This window comes from Ictalurus punctatus, chromosome 1 (genome assembly GCF_001660625.3).
Source record: "Ictalurus punctatus breed USDA103 chromosome 1, Coco_2.0, whole genome shotgun sequence".
NCBI lineage: Eukaryota > Metazoa > Chordata > Actinopteri > Siluriformes > Ictaluridae > Ictalurus > Ictalurus punctatus.
Window position 1 is genome coordinate 15906737 of NC_030416.2, and position 26210 is coordinate 15932946.

General features: G+C 41.7%; 1 protein-coding gene across 1 annotated transcript in view; it reads left to right on the top strand.

Annotated features, from left to right (window-relative positions):
* ldlrad4b (low density lipoprotein receptor class A domain containing 4b) overlaps positions 1 to 26210 on the top strand; it is an 83850-nt gene that overhangs the window by 11032 nt on the left and 46608 nt on the right. The window contains exon 2 of the mRNA XM_017472581.3: positions 12548 to 13066. Coding sequence (XP_017328070.1) covers positions 13027 to 13066 — 40 coding nt within the window. The 5' untranslated portion in view covers positions 12548 to 13026. The remainder of the gene's footprint in view (positions 1 to 12547; positions 13067 to 26210) is intronic.

The window sequence follows — 26210 nt, forward strand, 5'->3', positions numbered from 1 at the left end:
AGTAAGAGATCAAATAAAGCCGTACAAGATTCCGCAGCGGAATTTTTATGAATGTCATGGCTAAAAATGCTTGATTTTGCGGTGACTTTTTTTTTTCCTGTGCTGGTAGTAGGTTGAAGTGGGAAAAATTCTTTTAGAGTGCATGATGCAGCACCCCTGAAGGAGAGAGGGTTAAGGGCTTGAACCCCCGGCCTTCTGATCTGTAAGCCAGAGCCTTAACCGTTTAGCCTCCACTGCCCTCAAGTAATAGTTTGGCCAATGTAGCCCCAAATGCAGTTTGGGTAATGTGAGCGTAGAAAGTATACAGCAGAACACTAGTTCGGACAAGTGGCACTCTGCTTTAGCGTCGAGTTTATGTTTAAGTTGTTCTTAAATCGATTTTCAGTTCGGCAAATACATCTTGCTCCGAAAAGCTCGTCGTATCGTGATGTTTTCTGTCGTTAAGCGTGTAACCCTGAAGTGCCTTCAAGACGTTGAAGCCAGAAAAGCGCGCGAGGTATGTGACGCTTTGTAGAATAGGGAGGCTGAGACGTTGAATTATTGACGTCACGTCATAAATAGCCCTTGGTGAAGTCTAATTGCAGTTTTAAAATGGTTACCGTACTGTCGGTGTGCTCGTCTTTGTGATGGTGGTGGTGTTGTTTTATTTATTTATTTATTTATTTATTTATTTTTTTAATGAACATGAGCCGATTCTTGTGTCTTTAGTCCTGGTCTTGGTCCGAAACGTGGCCACTGCAGCACTCTGCCTCCTCCTGTCTCTGTCGCAGTGTGCAATGCAGCCTGCTTTTGACAACAGCTTGGTGAGAGGACACAGTAAACACCTCAACTTTTGTGAGGCTTAGCACAATCCTGACTAGTTCTCACTTCAGCTCCAGTCATGCCTATTGGCTAGTCGGTCGCGCAGAACAGAAAGGAGAGTTTCATCAGTAACAAACGTTACCTTGTACTTTATATATAATTGCCATGTGGCATCAGGAGTACTGCAATGCAGCAGCATTCGCACCCTGTTGTGCATGAGATCAGGCAGGATTAAAATGGGTCTGGGTGAATGAGAAATCGCCTGTAGTCTGCGACGCATCTGCTGGGCCAAGCGTTTCTAGATGAACGTGAACAGAATTATGCAGTAGGCTGTAAGAACACGTTGTAACTTGCTGGCTTTATACTCGTGCAGCGAGCGTTTCCGATGGAAATCCTGCCCGTCCGTGCGTCAGCGGGCCGTGCACGTTTGTCTTTAAATTGCACTTCATGGGCCGCTCTGTCTGGTGAAGTCATGTGTGTTGGCGTTCACCTCGGTGACCTCGTCTATACTGACTGCCGAGCAGCAAAGGTCGGGCCGTCTAGACTCTGTGGGGAAGCATCGTGATGAGCTTCTTATTGATTTGTCTGGAGCTTTAGCAGCTGATTTGAAACGATAGAAGAAAAAAGCAGTGTGTGTGTGTGAGAGAGAAGGAGAATACTTAGCAGGAGTGTGATCCTCCCTGACACAAAACTCAAAAAGCCCTTTTTGTTTTGTTTTTGTTTAGGTTTTTTTTTTATTTGAGTAATCTATTAGTAATCGATCCTGTGCCAAATAATTTAGCCTAGTCTTTCATTGCACCATCATATTCAAATATCAAATACATATAATAAGGCTTGGGGTGGTGGGGCGGGTTGGCGGTGTATGAAGATGCAGTCTAGTCTGAGAAGAACTGGACTTGGGGTAGTGGACAAAACTGTACGCTGAGGTACAGCATGTTGTAGAGACGCAGAGATTTCTGCTCATGCAGCAGTTGGAATAGATCCCAACCCAAGGTATAATTTCGAAACGGTTTTCGAATGCGATTTTGAATAACCGTTTAAGCAGCGCATATATATATATATATATATATATATATATATATATATATATATATAAAATTAAAAATTAAAACGGCATTCTCGGAGCGCAGAGCCGTGCTTTATGGCGCTTGACTGAAGGGTCAACAAGAGTGTAAGCCTCATCCGTGTGCCGCACGACAAACTTCTATTGATGGATTGGTATGAAGCAGTGAGCTGAACCGAAGGCAGAAAAGAGCAGAGTAATCAGGGTGCCGGCTGGGAAGCAGCAGACTGGAACAGTGTTTCCGATGTCATCATGAGGCAGAAACACTTCTCAGGCCATTTACTATACAGCATGTTCGACTCCGAGCACGTCTGTGCTGCGGTCTTGCCCAGTAATGGATGCTGTCTATCAAAGGAATGCATCCAAACTAAGCATCTCCATCTCTCTCTCTCTCGCTCTCTCTCGCTCACATACACACAATTTGTCTATAATATTGAGCACTGTTATGTCTTATGTTGTTCATCAATATAATATTCGAAGCTGGAGGTTGGGAGATGTTCATTAAATCTGGTAGAAAACAAAACTAGGCTTCTGGTTTAGTTGAGTTTTTTTTTGCACGATAGAAGTTCATGTCTTCTAGCAAGTGGAGGATATGAAGAGAGTGCAAAAAAAAATCTTTTTTTTTTTTCCATGAGTAGGGGATTGTGCTCGGCAGGGTGCCTTCTTCACATTCTCTCGCTCTACTATTTTCCTGCCGGTGTTCTTTGTTCTCTCTCCAGTCTGACAGTCAGTCACGCCTCACCAAATCACCAGGACTCTCGGGCTTTCTCCGCTCGCTGCTGCTGACCCACCTGTTCCTCGCCGCACAACCACAGTGGCCTCAAATACCACATAGCACGACAGCCTAGCAATCTAACCAGAACCTCCCAGTATGCTGTTGTAAAGCCTCACGTGTGGCTTTTGTGCTGAATCTCTTTCATGTGCAAATGACTTACCTACTTTAGCTTGTTTTTGTGAATTTGAGTGTGTGTTTTCACTGACTATCTGACCCACTTCCTCCATGGTGCCAGGTGAAAACGTGCAAAACCTGCACTGCTTTCCACAGTTCCAGCTTGGCACTTAGTGTTGTTAGAGTTCTGTATTGGATGAAATAACATTTGGTTAACAAAAAATATATACATAATATTTAAACATTTTTAAAACTTTCCTACAACCCCCTGCAATTACACCACTCGCCACTAGGGGTCCATTGCCCCTCCCCCTCTCCCCAGTTGATAATTTAACGTGCACCTATTATGGTTTTTCATATGTTACCTTTCATGTAGTGTGTTATATACTTAGTTGTTTGTGAATGTAAGAACATCTGCAAGGTTTCAAAAACCAAAGTGCACGACATTCGGAGTTATTGATTCTCGAAAGAAGGAATCGATTCTCAACTGCTGAAACTTCCTGTACTAGCCTACATAGGTTTGTAACAAAAAGCCCCACCTCTGGTCTTCATCGCCTGCTCGCCTGCTCGCCCGCTCCTTTAGAACGGATCATTTAACGAGTTATTTGTGACACGGGGGTTGTGTTTTTTGACCTTGGATGCATGTAAAACTGTTGTATGAGACCTCTAAAACAAAATTAGGCACGTTTGAAAACCATAATAGGTGTGCTTTAAATACTATATTTTTTTTTTATAAATACAGTAGCAGCAAAAATGCAACAGTCAGTGCAGGAATGTGCAAATATTGCAATGGGATTGGAATGGAGTTCAGTTCAGAGTGTGTGTGAGTGTGTGTGTGTGTGTGTGTGTGTGTGTGTGTGTGAGTCAGTTCAGTGTCTGTGTATTGAAGAGTCTGATGGCTTTCTGGGAAGAAGAGTTCCCTGGGATAGACTCCAGGCCCCCCCTGTGTAGGATAAGCGGTATGGAAAATGGATGATTTTCATTTACACATTTCCTCATGCTGAAAATGGCATTAATTTGTATAAAATCCCACCAACACAAACGAGTTAAAAAAAAAAAAAAAAAGCAGCAAAAACAAGGATTTCTTGAGCATTTCTCTCTGCTGCCAAGCAACTGGCTCGGAGCATTCAAATGCAGTCCGAATTGAAACTAAAAACATTGAAACATTTTACCAGCGTTTTTTTTTTTTTTTTTTTTTAACTAGGCAGGTTTGAGAGGCACAGCTGTGAGTGTGTATTTTAATCTTTTTTTAAACATGGCTGAGATGCAGGTGAAACTTTTGAAGAAAATGCCTGACTACTGGAAGAGCAGGAAGAGCAGCATAGAAAATCCGGACCCTATTAAACTCCGTACAAAGCTTTACTGCTGTAACAATGTGCATGTCAAAGTGGACACTTTCATCTAAAACCGATACTTTGCTAGAATTGAAAGATGATCATTCTTTGCTGAAGTTAATTAAAGTGCAAACGAACAATCTCTTAAATCTGCTTAAAGTATGAAATTGAAAGCAGAACGAAAAAAAAAAAAGTCTCAAATGCAAACGACTTTTTCACCTCAAGAAAAGCCAAGATGCACGCTTCATTAAGGAACCAAAGAATGTAGGCAAACATCAAATACAACTAATGAACGAAGGTTGTGTTCACGAGCTCCATAATAACTCTGACATTCCACATCTGCCTGCATGATGATAGGTCACTGATACGTGGCGATGAGAACTAGGTCACTTGTGTCAGTGTGTTATTTACTTGATTTGAAGGAAATTATCTAAATGTCATCTAAATTATCTAAATTTTTCATGTTTTAATTTTCCTTTTTTGGAGTAAGACTTAACAAGCGAAAGACCTGCTTGTGACTTTTGGAACTAGTAGAGTGCATATGTTCAAGATAATATACAAACCTCTAGGGAGGGAAAACACCTCACGCTCCAAAATGTGCGTTTTTCAAAAATCTTTATTTTAATTCGACAACTTTTTGGACGTGTGTTTATTGCTTTATTATTCCCCACCCCCAATTTTCTTCCTAATTTTCTTCTTAATTCCTACCTCCCTTATCATATGGCAGATACCAGCCAGGTAGGATCACGTGCTTCCTCCGTGACATGTGAAGCCAGCCAACTCCATCTTTTCAGACTGCTGCTAAGTCATGCCATGGGGCGGTGCTATCCGCGATTGGCTAGTGTCACAGAGATTGACAGGAGAGAAAGAATGCCATCCCTCTCAGAGAGCATGGCCAGATTTTGCTCTCTCGAACTCCCGGTCCCCGATGGCCACGGCATTGTCAGTATTTGAACTCGCGGTCTACAGACGATACGATGAAAACCAGACGATGGTTTTCAAAGAGTTTTTTCGTGTATGTGTGTTCGTTCTGCTGGTGAAACATCAAGGAATAAAACACTCTATGGTTCTTTATGGCTCTGAAACGATGATCGGACACTTATAAATAATGTTCATTAATTTAAATTTGTACTAAGTCGGTCCATGAAATTTATCTTGCAGTTAAGTTTAGTTTGCAGTTTGAGAAGCCTTGGTTTAGGTGGTTTTCACACTGGGCACGTTTGCTGCGGTCCGAACCCGAGTGCGAATTCAGAGTTGGTCTGGTTTCAGACTCGTGCATGAAGAACATAATGTGACTCACCATATTTCTTGTTTTGAAAAATGTTTTATCATTTTGGTGCGAATATGCTCAGAAGTTTTGTGTCCCACAGCGTTCCCCTGCTTCTCATTGTACATGTGTGTTGTGCAGCCCATACAGGATTGAGTTTTTGTTGTGATTGTTGCAGCAAAAAAATTTTTTTTCTTCAGCTTTATTATAATAATAATAATATGTATAATTTATATAGCCAGAGGTCAAGGATGCTTTACAATAGCAGTACAATAATACACATACAATGAGCAATCATGGACAAACACAAAATGTAAAAAAACAATGAACACACAAAAAGAAAAACACAATACCGGTAGTACACTGAGAGCAAAATGCATAGCAACACATTAGGACAGATAACAGTGAGAAAACGAATACGTTTTAAGTTGAGATTTGAACGCTGAGATGGATGGGATGCTGCCACGAGTCAGATGGAGTGAAATCCAGATCTTGGGTGCTACAACACTGAAAGACCTGCTACTCATAGTAGAGAGATGAGCTCTAGGGACCGAGAGGGGTCCGAACCCAGAGGACCTGATGGAGCGGGTCAGGTTGTAGGGGTGAAGCGGTTTACTAAGAGAGCAAGATGAATTAAAGAGGGCTTTGACTAAATGCACATTGCGATAATGTCACATGATGCATCTTGGCCCAAATCTGTGGAAAATCTGTGGTAATTCTGCTAAATTGCAAGATCCTCCCAATATTTTTGTGTCCATTTCTGGAGGGACAGTCTGTGGAAAGCTAAAAAAAAAAACAAAAAAAAAACACACGCGCAGGTTCCTTTACGTCCTGAACAAGTGCAGACTCGACTACGAGTTGTGTTCACGTTCAAGAGAGACCGCCTCCTACAGGTAGTCTCGGGTTCGGTACCGCGGTGCGCTTCTCAGTCCGCATGAGCGATTCTTCCTGCAAACCGTGCTCTGTTTTGGATTAACGTGCCAGTGTGAACGCCTCGTACACCATCATCAGTGCTCCATTTTGGTGTGCTTGTTAGGGATGTCACAAGAACCGATACTTCGGTACCAAGTCCGTACCAACATTCTTAAAACGTGACTGTACTTGTTTTTCTCCAGTAGCGTTAGCACCGTTTGTAACGAAAGTACAGAGGTTGCGATTCTTCCGGACCTGAAGGGGGCAGCAAATACGCGCAAGTGTTTTAATCGGTCCACAAGTGGTGAAGAAGAAGAGGAATGCCGACAAGCACACGGGGAAAAACTACAGAAGCTTAGCTTAACAAGTTTAGCTCCGCCACGACTCGTTGAGAGGAAAAGAGAGGAAAGCTAGTATCGGTTTCCGGTGTGCAACCACTGCTATCGTTCATTTCAAACAAAACGAGGAAACACCAGGAATTTGGTGAAGCACCTGAAAGACGGTCCTATATTATGTTTGTTTGAGGCAGCTGGCATTGTTGCCGTGAAACCAGCTAACGTTATGCTCCATGTAATGTTGGCGATAGCCAGTTATTTGTTAACGACGCTAACACATTGCAGTGTTATAAACTACCTCCGAATGGGCCACCATGCATCACCGTTCAGCCCATGTCCTGACAGCTAAATGTAGCCTAATGTCACTAATAATTATTCAAATGTTCATGCTTTTAATAAATCTTTTTGGCCTGCCACCATATCAGTGAATTTAAACTAATGCTTGCATTGAGTATAAAGTGTGTGTGCGTGAGCGCGCGTTTAGGAGTGCACCTCCACTCATTGTCACCGTGTTTGATAACTAAAACACCCCCCCCCCCCCCCCCCCTTTTTGCCAGTATCAGCCAGAGGAGGATGTCCTCCAGGAGAGTTTTTTAATTTTATTTTATTTTATTTTATTTTCATACCACACCGTGCTATTGACTTTGGTATCGTGTACTTTTGGTGGTAACGGTACCGACTACTAGATTTTTGGTATCGTGATATCCCTAGTGCTTGTATGTACAGGAATCAGTGTGTGGTGGCAGAAAACGTGTACAGCATGGAGAATGTAGAGGAACTGCTGTATTACAGTGAAGTGAGTAGAAAGTAGAGATTTTTCTTTGGAACTGAAGTGAAAGAGAAAAAAACTCAAGGACAAGCATTAAGCAGAGATCACTTGAGGAATGTTCTTAACTATGTGCTGTCATTTTCCACCTCTGCTTTTAAATAGGTGATGGCCAAGTAAGCAGAGTTTACTCATTATTATTATTATTATTATTATTATTATTATTATTATTATTATTATCGCCAGGCACTGTCAGAACCCTGTAGCAGAGCACTGTAGTTGAGAGGCAGCTTATAGGTTGTTACACACTGACATTGATTAATGAGCGACCTGCATCTGCTTTCAATGCAAAACAAAGATTACCCTTTCTCCTGCCATCTCAGACATCCCTCGCTCCTCCCCCCCCCCCCCCCAGCCTCCTCCAATCTTCTCCACCTGTCTCTCTGTCTCAACCCCCCCACCCCCCACACACACACACTCTATCTCTCACCACCCTTCTGTCTTTCTCCCCTGACGGGCAAACCGTCGTCTCACCTTGGCTGGCAGGCTGGCTGGTGCGATTGATTTGGAGTGTGTCTCGGTTTAGGCACCTTGGTGCAGCAGTGGCCGCGTTCGTTTCAGCACGAGGAGACAGACAGACCCCCTGCTGAGATCACATTTCACATCCAGCATGACAGCGTGCCTACACACACACACGCGTGCGCGCACACTCTGAGAGAATAGCGTAATCATCTTGCTCAGTACACTTGCTTAGGCACGGGGGCCGAAGTGCTTTCTCTTGTCTCTTTAACGTTTCTGAAAGATCAGATGGAGAATTAAGGTGGCGTGAGAGATTTTTCTCCTTTTGATCAGGTACACGTCTGTCTACTTCCCTAAAAGGATCTCGTTAACTGAGTCACTGATTTAACTGCAGTCTATTTATTATCAGTATGTAACAGTGCTTCTTGGTTCATATATAAACACAGAAGACATGCTGTACCTGTTGAGAACTGGCTGAATAGTCAAGTGTTTGAACTATGCTTTCATATAGAAGTGTATTAGAATACTGAAATATTCTCAACTATTCAGCTACTCATGCCTTACAAATTCTGAAAAGGAATGAACGCACATCTGCCGATACTACTGATGCGGGGAGAAGCACTATCTATCTGTCTGTGCAAGCTACAAGTGTGCATCAGAACTAAAAAGTCTCAGAGGTGCATGTTTTTTTGAATGCTAATTGTAGTGAACGCTGCACATCTCAACTCCATGTTGCTTTTTATACATGGCACTGCTCTCACGTGGAGCATTTATTTATGTTTCATTCACTCGTTCAGTCTAATACATACCGTATAATGCACCTACATCTAGACTGTACAGGATTTCTGTAAGAGTTTTTTTGTGATTGTTTCGTTTACGAAGTTTCTGATTCAACTACTTGAATTGGCGAAATTGCAATTGTTTTGCGCTGTGTTTCACACACACAGTGGTGTTTGTTGTTAATGAGACCTTTTTAAATGCTAAAATGGTGTGCACTTATATAGCGCCTTTTAATCTTCACGGTTCTACAAAGTGCTTTACACTGTGTCTCATTCACCCATTCTCAAACACACACACACACCATGCCAAGGCACCATGCCATCGGGAGCAACTTGGGGTTCAGTGTCTTGCACAGGGACACTTTGGTATGTGGAGTCATGTGGGCCGGGAATCGAACCGCCAACCCTACGATTAGTGGACAACCCGCTCTACCACCTGAGCCGCAGCTGCACCAGCTATACTCATGTTTGGTGCACATGGATCGAACAGGGCTTTAGCTGAATGTACGTTGTGATGTCACATTATGCGTCTTGGCCTAAATCTGTGGTAATTTTGAATAATTGCAAACTCCTCCAAATATTGCGGAGGTTGCTTGGCTTTGCGTTCATTTCTGCAATCACTAAATCTTGGAGGGACTGATTTAATCCAAACATGCACATTAAGGATTGTTCAATCAAATGACCCCTAAACTGCATACTGAAGTACTGAGCTACATTCAGTACAGATTTCATTATACAGGGTTTCCCAAATGTCTCCAATCACACTGTAGGGGACTGTGTTTGCCTGCACCATGTCGCTTCAGCTTCTGTCAGCGTTAATTTACGGACATCCACATCTCGATCGTTTCGAATTTCTTAATAAATTTGGCAACAGGCGTGTGTGTGTGCGTGCGCTCGTGCGCCATGTTTCCTGTTAAATCACAACCTTGGAATAGCTTCCTTGTCCAGCCATGAGAATGATTTCAAAACGTTCTTCTTTTGTCAAAGATGTTCTTAAAGCCTACCTCGGGGGGGTTAATAGAATATAATCTGCGAATGAAAATTTTGCTGAAAAGTGTTCATTTCCTTTATGTATGGAGACTTTTGGGACCCCCTGTACATATATTGAATACATACACAGGTGCTCCTCTACCTACAGGAGGAACGTTCAGTTGTAGTGAAGAAGTTATCATGGAACCCTTTAGACATCCCTGTAGCCCCATGAAATATCTGTTTGTTAAAGAAAACATTTGTAATGAAATTCTGAGTTCTTTCAACTTTTTAAAAAAAAATTTTTATCTTCACTTTGGTTTATGTTTTCCTAAATTACCCACAATGCAGTTCAACTTCCTGCTGATGGTGGTGCCAGTATGGTTTAGCCCTTGCTTCATTTCTAATGCTGCAGCGGTGCTTTAGTCAGTCCCGCTGTCCCGCCTCATCATCTGTCCATCCTGTTCAAACAGATCAGGTTCTAAAGCTTTAAAGTCCCCCATGAAATCCAAATGGACGTTTTGTGGCTTTTAGTATGAATATGTTCGCCGTAAGGTTCTCTATAAGCTAGTGTGTGCAACTAAACAATGACAGAATTCACATTTCGAAGATATATGCATTCAAAATGTACAGTCTCCCTCTACCACCAATACGGTTCAACAATTTTGATGACCTCATTCTGTACTTCAGCTTCTCATATAGAGTTTCTGTCCAATCAGATGCTCTCGAGACTCTGAAGTGTCCCGCCCCCAACACTGTAAGCATCACCTTGCCGAAGTTGGCGTTATTGAGTGAGAGAAATGATATCAGCAAGCATACGGGTCAAAAATGTGTGTGAGACGCGTGTGCTTTTATTCAGTTTCACAGCTGTAACGTTGTTGTGAACACCATCAGAGTTTTCATCTCGTGCATCAGTTGTGGAGCTTGGAGCCCAGCGTTCGGTGTCTCCACTACGTCTCCATCGCCCTGATCTGCTCAGGACGTAGTTCAATCGTTGTTAAACAACCTCGGTGAGTGTAAGCCTGCACATGTGCGTGGGAACATGTCCTTGTTTGACTTGGACGCTGTCGCGTCGTTCTACAGCACGAGGCTCGGCTAGGTCGTCTAAGGTCGTTCCCGCGCATTGGTGGAGCGTGTGTTCACTACGTAGCCGGTTACTGCGGTTCATCCGAGGTGAGCGAACAGCAGGTCTGGACTTTTTTGAGCCTCGTCACTCTTTCAGAGCGTTGAGCTCGCCACACACACAGACCTCGTGATCACTGTTTGGGTTGTCCGAGGCCAGGCAGCATGCTCACCTAACCTTAAGTAAAAGGATATTGGAGCTCTTTTGTAAGTGACTGCAGTAGGTTCAGGAGACTACTTTTAAAGGGCAGCTCAGACTTGGTAGTATTGCTCAAAAGCAGAGATATCTACTGCAGCGAGGTGGATACTGCAGCGTGCGTCACTCACTTTCATAAAAATAACTCACTCGGTTTTACAAAGACGCGCTAGAAAGGTTCTAGATGGTTCTGACTTGCGTATGCTGCTCGGGTTCAGAATCGCCGCGTCACGTCGTATCTTCTGCTCTTCTGCTGTGATTTGTAGGGATGCAGATAGATAACGGTATCCTTCTAAATATCATGCTCTGATATCGATATTCAGTAGCAGGCGTCATTGTGTGACGTCAGGCTGGTGTAGGTTGTTGCGCTAATGAGGCAGTGGTTAAGATGTTAATCTACTGATCGGAAGGTCGTGAGTTCAAACCCCAACACTGCCAAGCTGCCATTGTGAGCTGCCCTTGAGCAAAGCCCTTAACCTTCAACTGCTCAGATATATAAATGTAAGTCGCTCTGGATAACGGCGTCTGCCAAATGTCACAAATATAATGTAAGTGTAATGAACAGACGACACAAAACGACAGCGATCTGGACAATATTCCATGATTCAAAGCAAAGCAGTGTGCAGATTGTTCTCTGAAAAAAGATCAAGACGAGGAACTCGAGCATCTCTTGCAGCACAAGTAACCCGATAAAACATCTTAAACATCAAACTCAGCATGTTTATTGCACATCAGCAAACAATGCTGCCTAGGGTTACACTAGGTGAGTGGAAAATAACAGGCGCTCTTACACAGTATGTTGTTGTTGTTGACGATCAGCCACTCTCGGTCAGCGATATCGTGGGACTTTGACGTGGTGAAAACAATAAAATGTACACGCAGCTTTACAGAGGCAGTTTTCCGACGTGAAACAAATCCTAGTGTGTTATAGCTCCAAGGTAGCTAATATAGCTAGCTAATGCACTTCATTTAAAATGCGAGCGCATTTCATGGCCGCTGCGTAAACCGGGGAAACGTCATAAATAGAGTAAAATAAAAAATGTTTTCCGATGCTTCTGATTGATATAATGCTAAGTAGGTTACTCATTTTCTGTATTATACAGATCGCAGAAGCGAACGTAAAATCAGGTAAACGGTGCACTATTCTGAAGAGAGGAGTTTTTTTTTTTTTTTTTTTTTCTTTTTTTCAAAATTACCGCAGATTTGCACCAAGGCACGAAATGTGACATCACGGCACGTTCAGCCAAAGCCTGCTTCTATTCGCATGCATCAAACATGAGAACAGCTAAAATGTCTCATTTACCAGCAAACATCACTGACCAGACAAGCAATTTCGTGCAATTCCGATTTCACCAATTCACGTTAAAAAAAAAGAAGAAAGGGAAAAAAAAAGCACAAAAAACAATCAAAATTTTTGGCTGCAACAATCACAAAAAAACTTTGAGAAATCCTGTATGGACTCATTGGTGTTGTGTTATTTACGTGCTCCAATAAAAAGTATTGATGCATCTCTTATAATTTGTGTAGCTGATGGGTGAAAATGTAATATCTCTCTCTCTCTCTCTCTCTCTCTCTCTCTCTCTCTCTCTCTGCAGTGATGCCGTTCTGGAGCTTCCCTAGTGAGTGTATAAGCGCTGCACTCTGACTGATGAGCTGGTATGCTGATTAGAGCGTTGCTCAGCCGAGCACGTCCTCCTGGGAACAGCAGCAACTATACACCTGCCTCAAGTACCTGAACAAGCTCCACCTGGATCTCTCTCTCTCTCTCTCTCTCTCTCTCTCTCTCTCTCTCTCTCTCTCTCTCTATCTCTAGCTGCCTCTCTGTACCTCTCTCGCTGTCTTTCTATCTGTCTAAGGCAGCCATGATTGCCTCGCTCTGGCTGGGGGGGTAAAGGTGTAAATTGGAGGCTTGGCGTGTTGGTTGTCGTGGTGAAGTGGCGCCGTTCTCTCAGCAGCAGCGTCAGCAGTGTGATGGACTCGTGAGGTGAAGATGGCAGCGTTGTGGCTGTGTCGTCCCCAGCAGCCCCATCAGAGTGGTTAAGGAGGAAGACGACGCTCTGGGCACAGGAGCAGCATGCAGGAGGCTGACCTACCGGCCACTAATGCTTTCACAGGTGAGCACGGGCTCGAAATCGACTCCTCCAATTGCAAACTATTACAATTTACAGCAGACATTTTTTAATTTTTTTTTTAAACTTGGCTTTGTACTTTACCCTACTGTATCCTTAGCAAATATATACGCAGTGTACGTTTGGACTCTCTACTGTATAGCTTAAATGGCTTAAAACATCAAAACGTGATTGGTATCATCCTTAGAAAAACTTCTCCAAGTCAGTTGACTGATATTGCTATATTGTATTTTATCTGTGAATTAGACTGTAACAGGCCTTTTCTCTGTTGATCATATTGACATTAGCTGGCTTGCTTTATGCAGCAGGTTGGGATAACACAAAGAAGAAGAAGAAGAAGTAAAACAAAACTTTCTAAAATAGGAAAAACTACCAGGGAGGAAAATGGGGAAAGTAAAAATGCAAACCACAAAACTTTCAAACCTAAAACCACATCTGTCAGCACCTCAGCATCGCATCACATCACATCACATCACAAAAACCAACAACAGAACAAAATGTAGGGAAGCACAATGGAAACACAACAGAAGTGTTTCCTCATGGAAATTAGAGAAGGCAGTGATCATGTTTCTGCTGCTGTAGAGGAAAGCTACAACATTAACGGATTTGTTTTAAAAGCATAAGCTGTTGCTGAACTTCATCACATCTTTCTGGGGTTTGGAAGCGTTTGGTTTTAATTTTCAATATTGTATGCGAGTGATTTCGGAGAAGATTTAAAAAGTCGGTGCTTTACTGAATAAACATAAAAAGCAAATGTCTGTATCGGATCATCAGAATATCACTGTCTGCACGATCAAGCACAAGTTTTGGTAAATAAATGGCGCACTTATATAGCGCTTTTATCCAAAGCGCTTTACACTGTGTCTCATTCACCCATTCACACACACACTCACACACCAATGGTAGCAGAGCTGCCACGCAAGGCGCTAGCTTACCATCGGGAGCAACTCGGGGTTCAGTGTCTTGCCCAAGGACACTTCAGTATGTGGAGTCACGTGGGCCGGGAATCGAACCGCCAACCCTAGGATTAGTGGACAGCCCACTCTACCACCTGAGCCACAGCCGCCCCAAAGTTTTATTTGATCTGGTACTGAGGGAGCACGAAGGATTTTGTAGTGTTACGCAACACTTAGCCACCGTACAATCTTACTCCAGACGACTAATGCTACCTATCAGAATTACCGTAAATCCAACTTTCCCACTAGGAAGTTGCAAATGTGCGACTCCTCAAGTCATAATTACGACTGGGGAAACTCCGAGATCATTTTGATGCCCGAGTTTCTGAGATGGGAGGAGTTTTAAACTTTCGACATGGCGGAGGCGGGTTCGGTTTCTGTTCTGAACGATGAGTTTTGGTCCATTTTTCTAAATGCAGCTAATTGTTAGCGCTTGCCGTTTTGGTCATCATCATTTATGTATATCAGCAACTATTCAATGTATGTTGTACATTTTTTACACTGCGAAAATAACTTGTATTTGACCAGAATTTCCGTTATCGTCAGCAAGCTGGCTAACTGAGTAATGTGCGTTTATAGTGGAGATTTAACAATGTCATGGATAACGAGACGCGCCCTTCATTCCAGTTTACATCATTCTTATGTGATTGTTTTTAGAATACGAGATGAACGTAATGCAACATGTTTTACATGTAAAATAGGACACGTTATTACAGCCTAGTTCTCTTGATCAAAGTAGTTATAGTGTTCAGAAACATTTTTGATCATGTTCCATACCGGTCCATTATTTAGCTTTATAAATGTAATAAAAGTTATTTTTTAAAAATCTATCTATCTAAACAGAATATAGATTAGGTTATATATAGATAGAGTTTATATAGAATAGATCATCATTATACCTGGTCTTTTCCATAATGGTGGCGGGGGGGCATGCCACATGATCACATGATAGGGGAGGCTTGGTGGGGGCTTTAGTTACAAAATGTTGATAACCTCTGCTGTAGGACATTCAAGAAGGCTCGAATGTGTTAGCGTTCACCCCTGTAAGTCTGATTGAGGCCGAATCAGAACAACATGGATACCTTGGTTTCATTTGCTATTTGCTTTCGCGTCACGCTGCACATTAATGAAATGAAGCAAAAAACCTTGTAAGACTCGCTAATTCATTCTTCAGAAATACAGTGACGTGAAAACGGTAAACAGATCTTTGCCATGTGCTCACCTCTACAAAAACAAATTTGTATTCTCGCCGCAATCGAACTGTTCTAAAGTTCACTTGGCATTGGACCGAGACCACATCGCTCAGATACTCTCAAAGTGGTTGTTACAGCTGAATGCAGTTACTGTGTTCTCACCTGCCAAAACGAACCACACCGAGGGGGAAAACACAACAGAGTTCCATTCAAACAGACCGAACACTTCATATGTGAAAGCACCTTTGGAGTGTACTTGATTTACTTGGAGGATACTTACCTCATTTACTGCACTGCAGGTGTCTGTACTGTATTTGTTGGCAATTTAAAAAATAAAAAAAGCACATAAACATACCAGAAACTGAATATGTTGACTGATATGAATATTCATCATCAAACTATTTAACTGACTTAAATAGCCTCCGTATCTGCTAGAGCTATTTTACTGAAAACCAAATTGGACATCCACCCGTGTCATGCTAATAATCTCAATACCAGTTTTGCGAATAGTAACAGGATTATCTTCATATTCCAGGTGCAAAACTCTGGACACTAAACGATTTCCCAATATAATGACACACCAATTAGTGTCACATTCATCATTGCTTCAGTGCCGTGTTAAAGCTGCTACAGCACACAGGCCTGTCCAAATACCTGCTATTCTTCATCTCGTACGTAAATTTTCGTTATGTAGTTGTTGCATTACATGATCAGCATGTGTTTCCACATGTTATCTAAAAGTGAGGTATTTGGAAAAGCACTAGCAATTTTAATCAAGTTGAAGGCCCTGGCCCACTGTTTGATGCTGCAGTAAAGGGAGTGTACGGTAGCTGACACGCTGTGTGTGACAGTACATCAGCGATGTGAGTTCAGGCCCTGAGGGAACTGTGTGAAAGTTACTCCAGACAGAGAAAGGCTGATCGATACTGCAAGGTTAAAGTGTGTGTGTTCCTGTGAGCTTGCTGTCTCTGAACCGTTTGCTTTAGGTGTGTTGTGATGTATGTGCAGGATAGTTAGTTAAGTGCTTGTGTGTATACATGCGTAAATATGTGTGTGTATATTAGTGCTTAAAAATCATGCAGTTACAGGCCAAGAACTCCAGATAATGTTTACATCAAACGTCAGAATAGGGGAAAATGTGATCTCAGTAACTTTGACCATGGTGTAATTGTTGGTGCCAGACAGGCTAGTTTGAGTGTTTTCAAAAACTGCTGATCGCTCAACAGTCTACAACAATGGTGTGAAAAATGAAAAACATCCAGAGAGCTGTAGTTCTGTGGGAGGAAACACCTTGTCGATGTGAGAGGTCTGAGAGAGTGAACATCTGCTTTGAGCTGACAGAAACGCCATGGTAACTTTTTACAACCGCGTTGAGCCGAAAAGCATCTCAGAAGGCACAACACATTTAACCTTGAGCAGAAGACCACATCGGGTTCCGTGCCAAAAACAGGCCTCTGAGGCTGCGCTGAGCACAGATTCACTGAAACTGGACCGTTGAGACTAAAATGAAAGAAGTCTCCAGGTATCTTGATTTCAGCTGCGACTTGCAGATGGAAGCTACAGGAATCGGCGCACGAATGCATGGACAGAACCTGAATTATGCCAACAGATCAAGCTGGGGGTGGTAGTGTAACGGTGTTTTCACAGCAGACACTGAGCCCCTTAATACCAATTGAGCATTGTTTGAATGCCACAACAGCGATTTCGTACTGTAGTTTACTGCTCAAACTGTTTCCGTGAACATGACGGTGTACTTCAAAGGCCACCCAAGTCACTAGATCCGAATCCACTAGACCTTTGGAATGTGGTACAACGGGAGATTAGCAACAAGAATGTACAGTATACGTAGCTGACAAATCTGCAGCGTTTATATGATGCAGTCATGTCAAGCGTGCATGTGTGTCAGCGAGACACATTTTTGTAACCAAGCACAGTTCTGCACTTAAATCAAATAAATGTGAACACCCATGTTGAGTGTGCTTCTTGCTGACTTTATCCAAAGCACACCATTCGAATTTGCTGCTGCTGCGAAGTTAAATCACTTCTCTATGTGTACATCATGGGCTTATACATGTTCTCTAGGAGAACACTAAAAGAGGCCGGCCATGTGCCAAGAGATACAGACAGGAATCGAACCCAAGAGACAAGAACAGAACAAGAGCAGTCGACCTACTGTATGTGAATCTATTCTCTCGATATAACGGCTTTAATGGCTGACCGTTTAAACCTTATTAGCACACTCGTATCCCAAAAGTGTGATTTGTGGCCTAGTACTTGTATTTTTTATTTTTTTTAGGGGAGAATTAGTTCTACCTTTGCATGTCAGCAAGCGAATAATTGATTTGATTTGTTGTGTGTACAGTCCTCAATAAGCTGCAGTCAGACCCCCTGCTGTAATTCAGAGAAGCTCTTCAGGAGAACCCAAGCCACATTTAGTGGGGTTTCCGTCCACCTGTTTTTACGTGAACTTTTAATAAGCACATACGACAAACCTTGTTGAAAAACAGGAAAAGCAATTTTATGGAAAGAAGGCATGTGGTAAGGGCTGATAAAAACAGATTTTTCACATAAATGATGTTGAAAGTGCACATGCAAGTCTTTCCAATTCGTTTCTTGAACCTCGTTCAGGTCTGAAGGACCTAAACTCTACTTACCTAGCAGTAACCTGCTATGATTAGGAGCAATTCTGTAACTTCATGGAGCCATGGAGTAATGATGATACAGTCTTTTATTTGAAGAATTCAATTTTATGCTTTCTTAGACTACTGAGGTCCAGACAACTGAGGTGCATAACAAATGCCCACCCAGTAAACAGCATGTAACAGAGCACCCAGTTTAGAGCTGCAGTTGCCTAGCGACACACACACACACACACACACACACACACACACACACACAAAAGCACACGCGCATATATACAGTTGTTTGCGTGCTAAACTTAAAAAAGCCAGGCAAACCGATCACATGAGAGATAAGCACACACACTATCACTCTAGAGATCAAAGCCACTTTAGTCTCAAGGTTACACCACCTCTGTCGCCTGGCGTGTAGACGTACATTTATGTGCCAGAAGCTGGGCCGTTTAAATCGAGAATACATGGTCCTCTGATGAGTTCAGTAGCTCAAATGGATTCAAAAGGAGCCAAGACGAAGTCAATTTTTATATATATAGTGGAGCACTGCATGGTTATGGACTGCTCTCACACATCAAAACATTTGGATAATAATTCTGAAAGTCACGTCTAGCACACATTCTGTTTGTTTTACATAATGTAAAAGTAAATGATGATTAAATATCATATGTTTATGGTCATGTGTGGTGTGGTTTTGTTTGTTTGTTTTTTGACACAACTGATCTTTTGAAGGACCTTGACAGTTAGACCTGATTGAGATCAGATCCACACATACCAGTGATTGGGGGGGAATGAGGAAAAGAGGAATAAAACCCTATTTACCAATTTTTATTTTATTTTTTTTTTTATTTTTTTTTTTTTTTGAGGACTTTGATCACAAATGGAAAATAGTTTAATCTCTAAAAATAGCTGTGATGGAAAAGTCTAAGAAGCGCTCACATGCGCGTAAAATGAAAAGGAAATTGCTGAACATATTCCGTCCAGCAGGCGGTCACTGTGCATGAGTATGGGTTCCATTTCCACTGTTCAGTTAAGACAGCCCATATTTAGACAGAATTTGGCAGCCTTTTAAGGAACCAGGATGTTTCGGTTCCAAGCCGTGAAGCTGCGATGGCACAGCAGCCTCCATGTTTGCCACAAAAAGGCTGCAGTGAAATGGTTTGAGTAGTAGGCATGTGTAAAATTGCCATCCACAGCTGCATTCGCCTCACCTTCTCCAGAAGAACGGAGGAAAGGCACACGGACACGGTGAGGAGGAGTTCATCCGAGCCATGACGGGAAGAAAGCAGATGGGGAGTGTTCTCACAGGAAGCAACCAGATACACGCCAAGGAATTGGGTGTGCTGATGCAAGATTTCTCCCAATTCACCTTGACGCCTAATCACATTATGTGTTCTATCAGCCCACTGGAGTGAAGCTTGGCTGGCAATTAGCCAATCGCTGATGAAATGATGCACTCAAATGTCCTGGTGCGGATGTAGTGCTAATAGGACGGCGCATGCAATCGTGTGAATCGAGAACAAGTTTCCAAAATGGCCCGGAAAGACGAACCCCAGAAATCAACTGCTGCTGCTTGATTGCCAGTGTGTTAAAAGATGTGTTTTTGGAGTGGTCGGCAGAAGCGGCACAGAAATGTCAGCAGGCGGAATTACAGCTCTTCTACTAGAGCTTGGAAGTCGTTCTTGAGCAATTTCCCATTTCTCCTTTCTTCGTGGTGCAAAATGCTCCCATTTCCTGTAATTAATTTTCTGCCTTCAAAGTTCGTGCTGCTTTGGCAGACACAACAGGTTTCCACACTCCTTGAAACGGCGATGGGGTGGGGGGAACTGGAGAGAACAGTCTGTACAAATAGCAGTCGCTGGCTGATGGGAGGAAGTTCTGTGCATGATTGTTCTTGTTCTTCTCCATGAAGCCTTGCTGTTTCAATTCCCATTTCCAAGCAGCACAGCACAAAGACGAAAAATAAACTAAATATCAGTACATTAACCCTTTCATGCATAAATTCTAAAAAAACCATTAAAATTGCTTTATTACTCAAAAATGATCTCCAAGCTGAAATAAATTTGGACTTTTTCTGACCATCACTTGTGTAATAAAGTAACTGAAGTAAAATTGTGCATTTGATCACTCATATTTTAGGTCAAAATTTTTACAGAATATATATATATATATATATATATATATATATATATATATATATATATATATATATATATATATATATATAATATTTTTACCTTTGATGTCCAAAAATAGTAGGATTTTTTTTTTTTTTTTTTTTTTTTTTTTTTTTTTTTTATCTTGCAGCCTGAAATCAAAACCCATAATTTTTTTTTTTTTTTTTTTTTTCCAGCTTTATTTACACATTCTGCCTTACAACATTCAAGTAACATAAAAAGGCAACATTTCGGAAACGTAAAAAAAAAAAAAGAAAGAAGAAAACTAGAATAACCAGAGTTGGAAAATTGATCAGTCTTATGATTTAATACTTCATAGAGCCACCTTTTGATATGTCTCTATTAGCTTTGCACACCTAGATTGGGCAATATTTGCCCTTCTTCCTTGCAGAAATGTTGGAGTTCTGTCACATTTCGTGGTTAGTGGCAATTGACTGCTGTCTTCAAGTCCATCTATAGATTTTCTATTGTGTTTAGGTCAGCGCTCTGACTTGGCCACTCAGTGACATTCACCTTCTTATCCTTGAGTCACTGTGTAGTTTTTTGGCGGTGTGTTGGGGTCGTTGTCGTGCTGGAAGGTGAACCACCTGCCCATCTTCAGCTGTATAGCAGATAGCTGCAGGTTTTCTTCAAGAATTTGGGTGTACTAGGCAGCATCCATATTCTGTTCAATCCTGACCAATTGCCCAGTCCCCGCTGGAGAGAAACACCCCCACAACATATTGCCCCCACCACCACCATGCTTCACGGTAGGTATGGCGTGGCTTTTGGGGGTGTGCTTTGTACGGTTTTCTCCAAACATAACGCTTACAGTTCAGTCCAAAAAGTTCAATTTTGGTCTCATCTGGCCATAAAACCTTTTACCACATGGCATTAGAATCTTCCAGGATTTTTTTGTCCCCCCCCCCAAAGTGCAAACAAGACTCCATGAGACCCTTTTTCAGAAGAGGCTTCTTTCTTGCCCCCTTGCCATACAGGCCAGCTTTGCGTAAAGCTTGTGAGATTGTTGTTGCATGCACAGACCGTCCAGTCCCGGCTATAAGGACTTGTAAGTCCTTCAAAAATTAACCATTGTCCTCTTGGTAGCTTCCCTGATCAATATCCTCCTGGCTCGGTCATCCAGTTTGGAGGATGGCCTGATCTAGGCAAGGTTTTGGTGGTGCGTTATGCTTTCCATGTCTTAATAATGCTCTGAACGGCACTCAGAGGGATAGTTAAAGCCTTTTGAAATCTTTTTGTATCCTTCTACTAACTTGTGTGTTTCCACAGCTTTGTCTCAGAGCCCTTTTGAAAGCACCTTTCCAACCATGGTGTATTTTTTGCGTTGCCATGCACTACTAGTAATGGAATCATCATGGAGCAGCTGGTTTTCTTATGAAGTAAACAAAACCACTGCAGTTGATGTTAGGTGGGGGCAATTAGCATGGTATGTAATCTGGGAAGTGACTGGTTGTACCTGAGCAAGTTTATAATGGTTATTCTGAGGGGTTGATCACTTATCCAGACTAGGTATTTCACTAATTAAATAATTGTTCAGAATTTTTTTTTTGGTGTTATTTTCACTTGGATGTCAAGGGTTATAATGTGTAAATAGAGCTTGCAAAAGTTATTTATTTTAATAAATATTGATTTTAATTTCCAGGGTGTAGTGTGACGACAGGTAAGGATTTTGACAGTGTATGATGATTTTCTATAGGCACTGTATATACTTACTTATTTTTTCTCTATAGCATAGAAATTATGCAGTTTACCTTTTGTTATGGTCTCATTTACAGGTGATTGACATCTTATATACAGTAGTTCTAAAAAATAACCTTTAATTAATGGCTTATGAGTGTGGATACTGTACATAAAAGGGTTAAGCTTATTCTTTGGGGACCTATAACAAAATGTTGTTGATTCCGCGTACAGAGTATATTGAAAGTCTCCAGTTTTCTGCAAGAGAGCGTTGTGCTGAGACGTATTGCTTTGTCGAACCCATTCCCGAGTTGTGCAGAGATCATTGTTGTTTAACGATTTTTGATTTGCTCACGTAGCCGCATTCTTTGGCAAAGTGTTAACCTGCTGGAAGCAGCCAGTGATTCTTGGCGAATAAATTAGCACACCATTTTTGATGTGATTAAAGTAGGCTGATACTAATTTATTTACTTAACTGTGACAGGAAGTGGTTTGACCGAGCTAAATTAAATCAAGGCTGTACGAGCAGTTGTAAATGAAGTTGTAGCTTGGACCCAGAGCTGTTGTGAATTTTTGTCTCTCGAACCTGAAGTTCCTGAACCTAGTTCTTGTCTACTCCCTCTCTCCGACCCTCCCTCAATCTCGGTGCTTTCTACTTTTTGTTTTTGTTCTCTTCCTCTCACTTGCTCCGTCATGTATGCGATTCTTTAATTTCCCCCCACTTTGTCTTTGTAAATCTCTCTCTCTCTCTCTCTCTCTCTCTCTCTCTCTCTCTTTGTGTATTTACATCCTGTTTTATTTAACTTGATTCTGTGCTTCTGCGCTTTCTCTTTTCCTTCATTTTTGCTTGGTCTATGCCTCCCCTGCCTTTCTTTCCCATTTCCTCTCTGCATGTCTCCCCTGCGTGGAATGGAATGCAGAGGGAAAGAGAAGCAAATCCAGAGCAGCATACTAAACTATTACTCTCAGTTACGCTCTCTCTCTCTCTCTCTCTCTCTCTCTCTCTCTCTCTCTCTCTCTCTCTCTCTCTCTCTCTCATATATTCTCCTTTGCTCTTATCCTGCTCTTATCCTGCTCTTATCCCCTCCACTTCTCAGCAGGCAGCCTTTATGTTCAGTTCTCAGTGATTATTGTTAATGTATAGCTGAGCATGCAGTAAAGTTTGAAGTGACAGGATGCTTCCAATAGTAGTGACGGGGCTGGGTTGCTGACAGAAAGTGGAAAGCCTGCTGTGTACCAAGGAAAAGCTGTGCTGACATAATGAGTGATATCATTTAGGATGGTGAAGAATCTGTGCTAACTGCACCATGTCTGACATGCAGCAATGGCTGCATGTATTCAATTAGTACTTAAGTTTCTGAATTTTTTTTTCTTTTCTTTTTTTTTTTTTTGCATTTGAAACAAATAGAAACTGTCAGAAGGGAGCTGTACTACTCCATCACATTCTGACATTAGTTTCATTTGTAATGTTAAATGACCTTATCCATTTCCCAATGCGCGTTCTTGTGCGGTCTTGCGTCCTTTGTACTCTTCTACATCATCATGCAACGCCGAACTTCAATTCCAGTTAGTACTGGAGACGCATGAAATTACTCGGATGTGTTCTTGATATCGAGGATGCATCGGATACAGACTTGAGTGCACCGAACCTGCTTGAAGTCCCAGAAGCCATTGCGGCAAAACACTGGTGGATGGAAGTCTTTTAACAACAATAATCTAAATATGCATCTAAAAAGAATGCTTTTGAAATATGATTTAGATTGAGATATATATATATATATATATATATATATATATATATATATATATATATATATATATATATATATATATATATATATATATATAGAGAGAGAGAGAGAGAGAGAGAGAGAGAGAGAGAGAGAGAGAGAGAGAGAGATAGATATGGTGGTTGAAAAATCGAATTTATCCCTCAGAAGTATTTTAATTCAACTACGCTAGCTTCCATCCTGAGGTAACAGTAAACACGTTAGCTTGGTTTTTATTTAATGTGAGGTTCGGAGTTGTAAGCAGAGAGCATACTACATTAAAACCTGCTTAACATTTGGTTAATTGGCCATTTAACAGTAACTAAACATATTACTTAGGGAGCACTGAAGAGTCAGTGGTCCTTTCCTACTACTAGAAGTGTGCTGGGACGGTCCGTTGCACAACTGGAAGATCACAGCACATCTCGGTTCTCACAAAGATGCGTTGTGTGTCCTTCCGAGCTCATTCTTCCATGGTAGCCTGGCAAGACTGGTCTTCATGATCACACAAGTCTGTTCTTTGCATTCTTAGAATTGACAAAACAGCCCTTTTGTACTCTATGGGCTGTAATCTCTGGCATGTGCAGCTAGAATTGAAGCAAGAGGACACACCATGCTAGATAGACTCCAGAGCTGTCTTCTCTGATTTATCGAACACATTATTAGTGGAGAAAAATGCTCTGGTACTCTGTACTTAATTGTTTGGTCACATTGTTGGGACATGTTTTTTCTCTGTATCATGGGTATGCTCAGGTGTTAATACAGCAAAAAAAATTTTTGCCGGTTATGCTCCAAGCTCTGTCTGGATACGTAAAAACGTCTGTGCAGGTATTTGTATATTCTAGGTGTTATGAACCTGAACCAGTTAGATTCTGCATGGTTTTTAGCTAACAGTGCAATCATCATGACTTCTTCGTGCCAGCAATATATTTCCTTAACTGGATCTGGCCAGGTTCTCTCAGGGCCAACGTGGTTTTGGGCTTTTTTTTTTTTTGTTTTATTTTATTTTTGGTCTGGATCTTGGTTTCTGCTTTGAATCCCATCAGACAAACTCTGAAAAAGCCTCAGGAGTGTTACTATCACATCCATCCAAATAATAATTATTTATTACTGCCTCAGGATGTTGTGAAGTTCTGTTCATCTGGGCTGATATGTATAATGTCTTTTGAGAACCGTTCCTAAAAATAATTTCAGAAGTCTACTTCTCAGACAGCTTTGTTAAATGCTAGGATTAAAATGTGTTATTAAAGCACTCAGAGCAACTCTTAGCAAGGAGTAGGAGTTAATCCTAGGAGTAAATCGTAAGCATGAAGCACAGCAACGACTGTACCCGTTTCCATAGTACAAGCCAAGAGACATGCACAAGATGAAGGCAGTCACACCAGTGTTGCATTCTGGCTTAAGTGTATAATGTGATAATCATCAGTATCACCAATATGGGCGATATGACAGAATATTATCTCGCAGGCATTTATAGAGTACACAATTTGTATCACAATATACTCTCACTGAGCACTTTATTAGGAACACCTGTACAACTACTCATTAATGCAATTATCTAATCAGCCAATCATGTAGCAGCAGTGCAATGTGTAAAATCAGGCAGATAAGGGCCTGAAGCTTCAGGTAATGTTCACATCACCTATCAGATTGGGGAAAATGTGATCTCAGTGATTTTGACTGTGGCATGATGATTGATACCAGACGGATTGGTTTGAATATTTGTATAACTGCTGATTTCCTGGGATTTTCTCACAGACAGGTCTCTAGAGTTTACTCAGAATAGTGCAATAAAAAAAAAAAAATCATTCAGTGAGCAGTAGTTCTGTGGACGTAAATGCCTTGTCGGCGAGCGAGGTCAATGGAGAATGGCCAGACTGGTTTGAACTGTCAGAAAGGCTACAGTAACTCAGATAACCACTCTGTACATTTGTGGTGAGCAGAAAAGCATCTCAGAATGCACAACACATCGAACCTTGAGGCGGATGGACTACAACAGCAGATGACCACGGCGGGTTCCAGATGGTAGGGTCAAAATTTGGCACTAACAGCATGATTCCATGGACCCAACCTGCCTTGTGTCCACATTCCAGGCTGGTGGAGGTGGTGGAATGGTGTGAGGAATGTTTTTTTGGCACACTTTGAGCCTGTAATACCAATCAATCATCGCTTGAATGCCATAGCCTATTTGAATATTGTTGCTGACCATGTGAATCCCTTCATGATCACAATTTACCATCTTCTAATGGCTACTTCCAGCATGATAATGCACCATGTCACAAAGCAAAAGTCGTTCTTCAGTGGCCTTCCCAGATCTGAATCCAATAGAACAGCTTTGCGATGAGGTAGAACGGGAGATTCGCAGCATGAAAGTGCTCCTGAAAAATCTGCAGGAATTGTCTGATGCAATCATGTCAACATGGACCAGAATCTCCAAGAAATGTATGAAGAATTGAGGCTGTTTTGAGAGCAAAGGGATGCCCTAGCCAGTATTAGTATAATGGTCATAGTGCTCAGTGAGTGGAGGTTTGTTGTGAAACGTCCCACAAAACTCTAGTTCAATGCTACTTTTATTTAATGTCAGCTAACATACATTTAACACTGATGAGGCAGATGAAAACTAAGTTCTGTAAAATGTTTTTTTTAAACATGCTACAATTTTAAAGATTCAGTACAAAATGTAACCAGCAACTCAGCTGCTATGTACTTGACAAGGACTAGTGT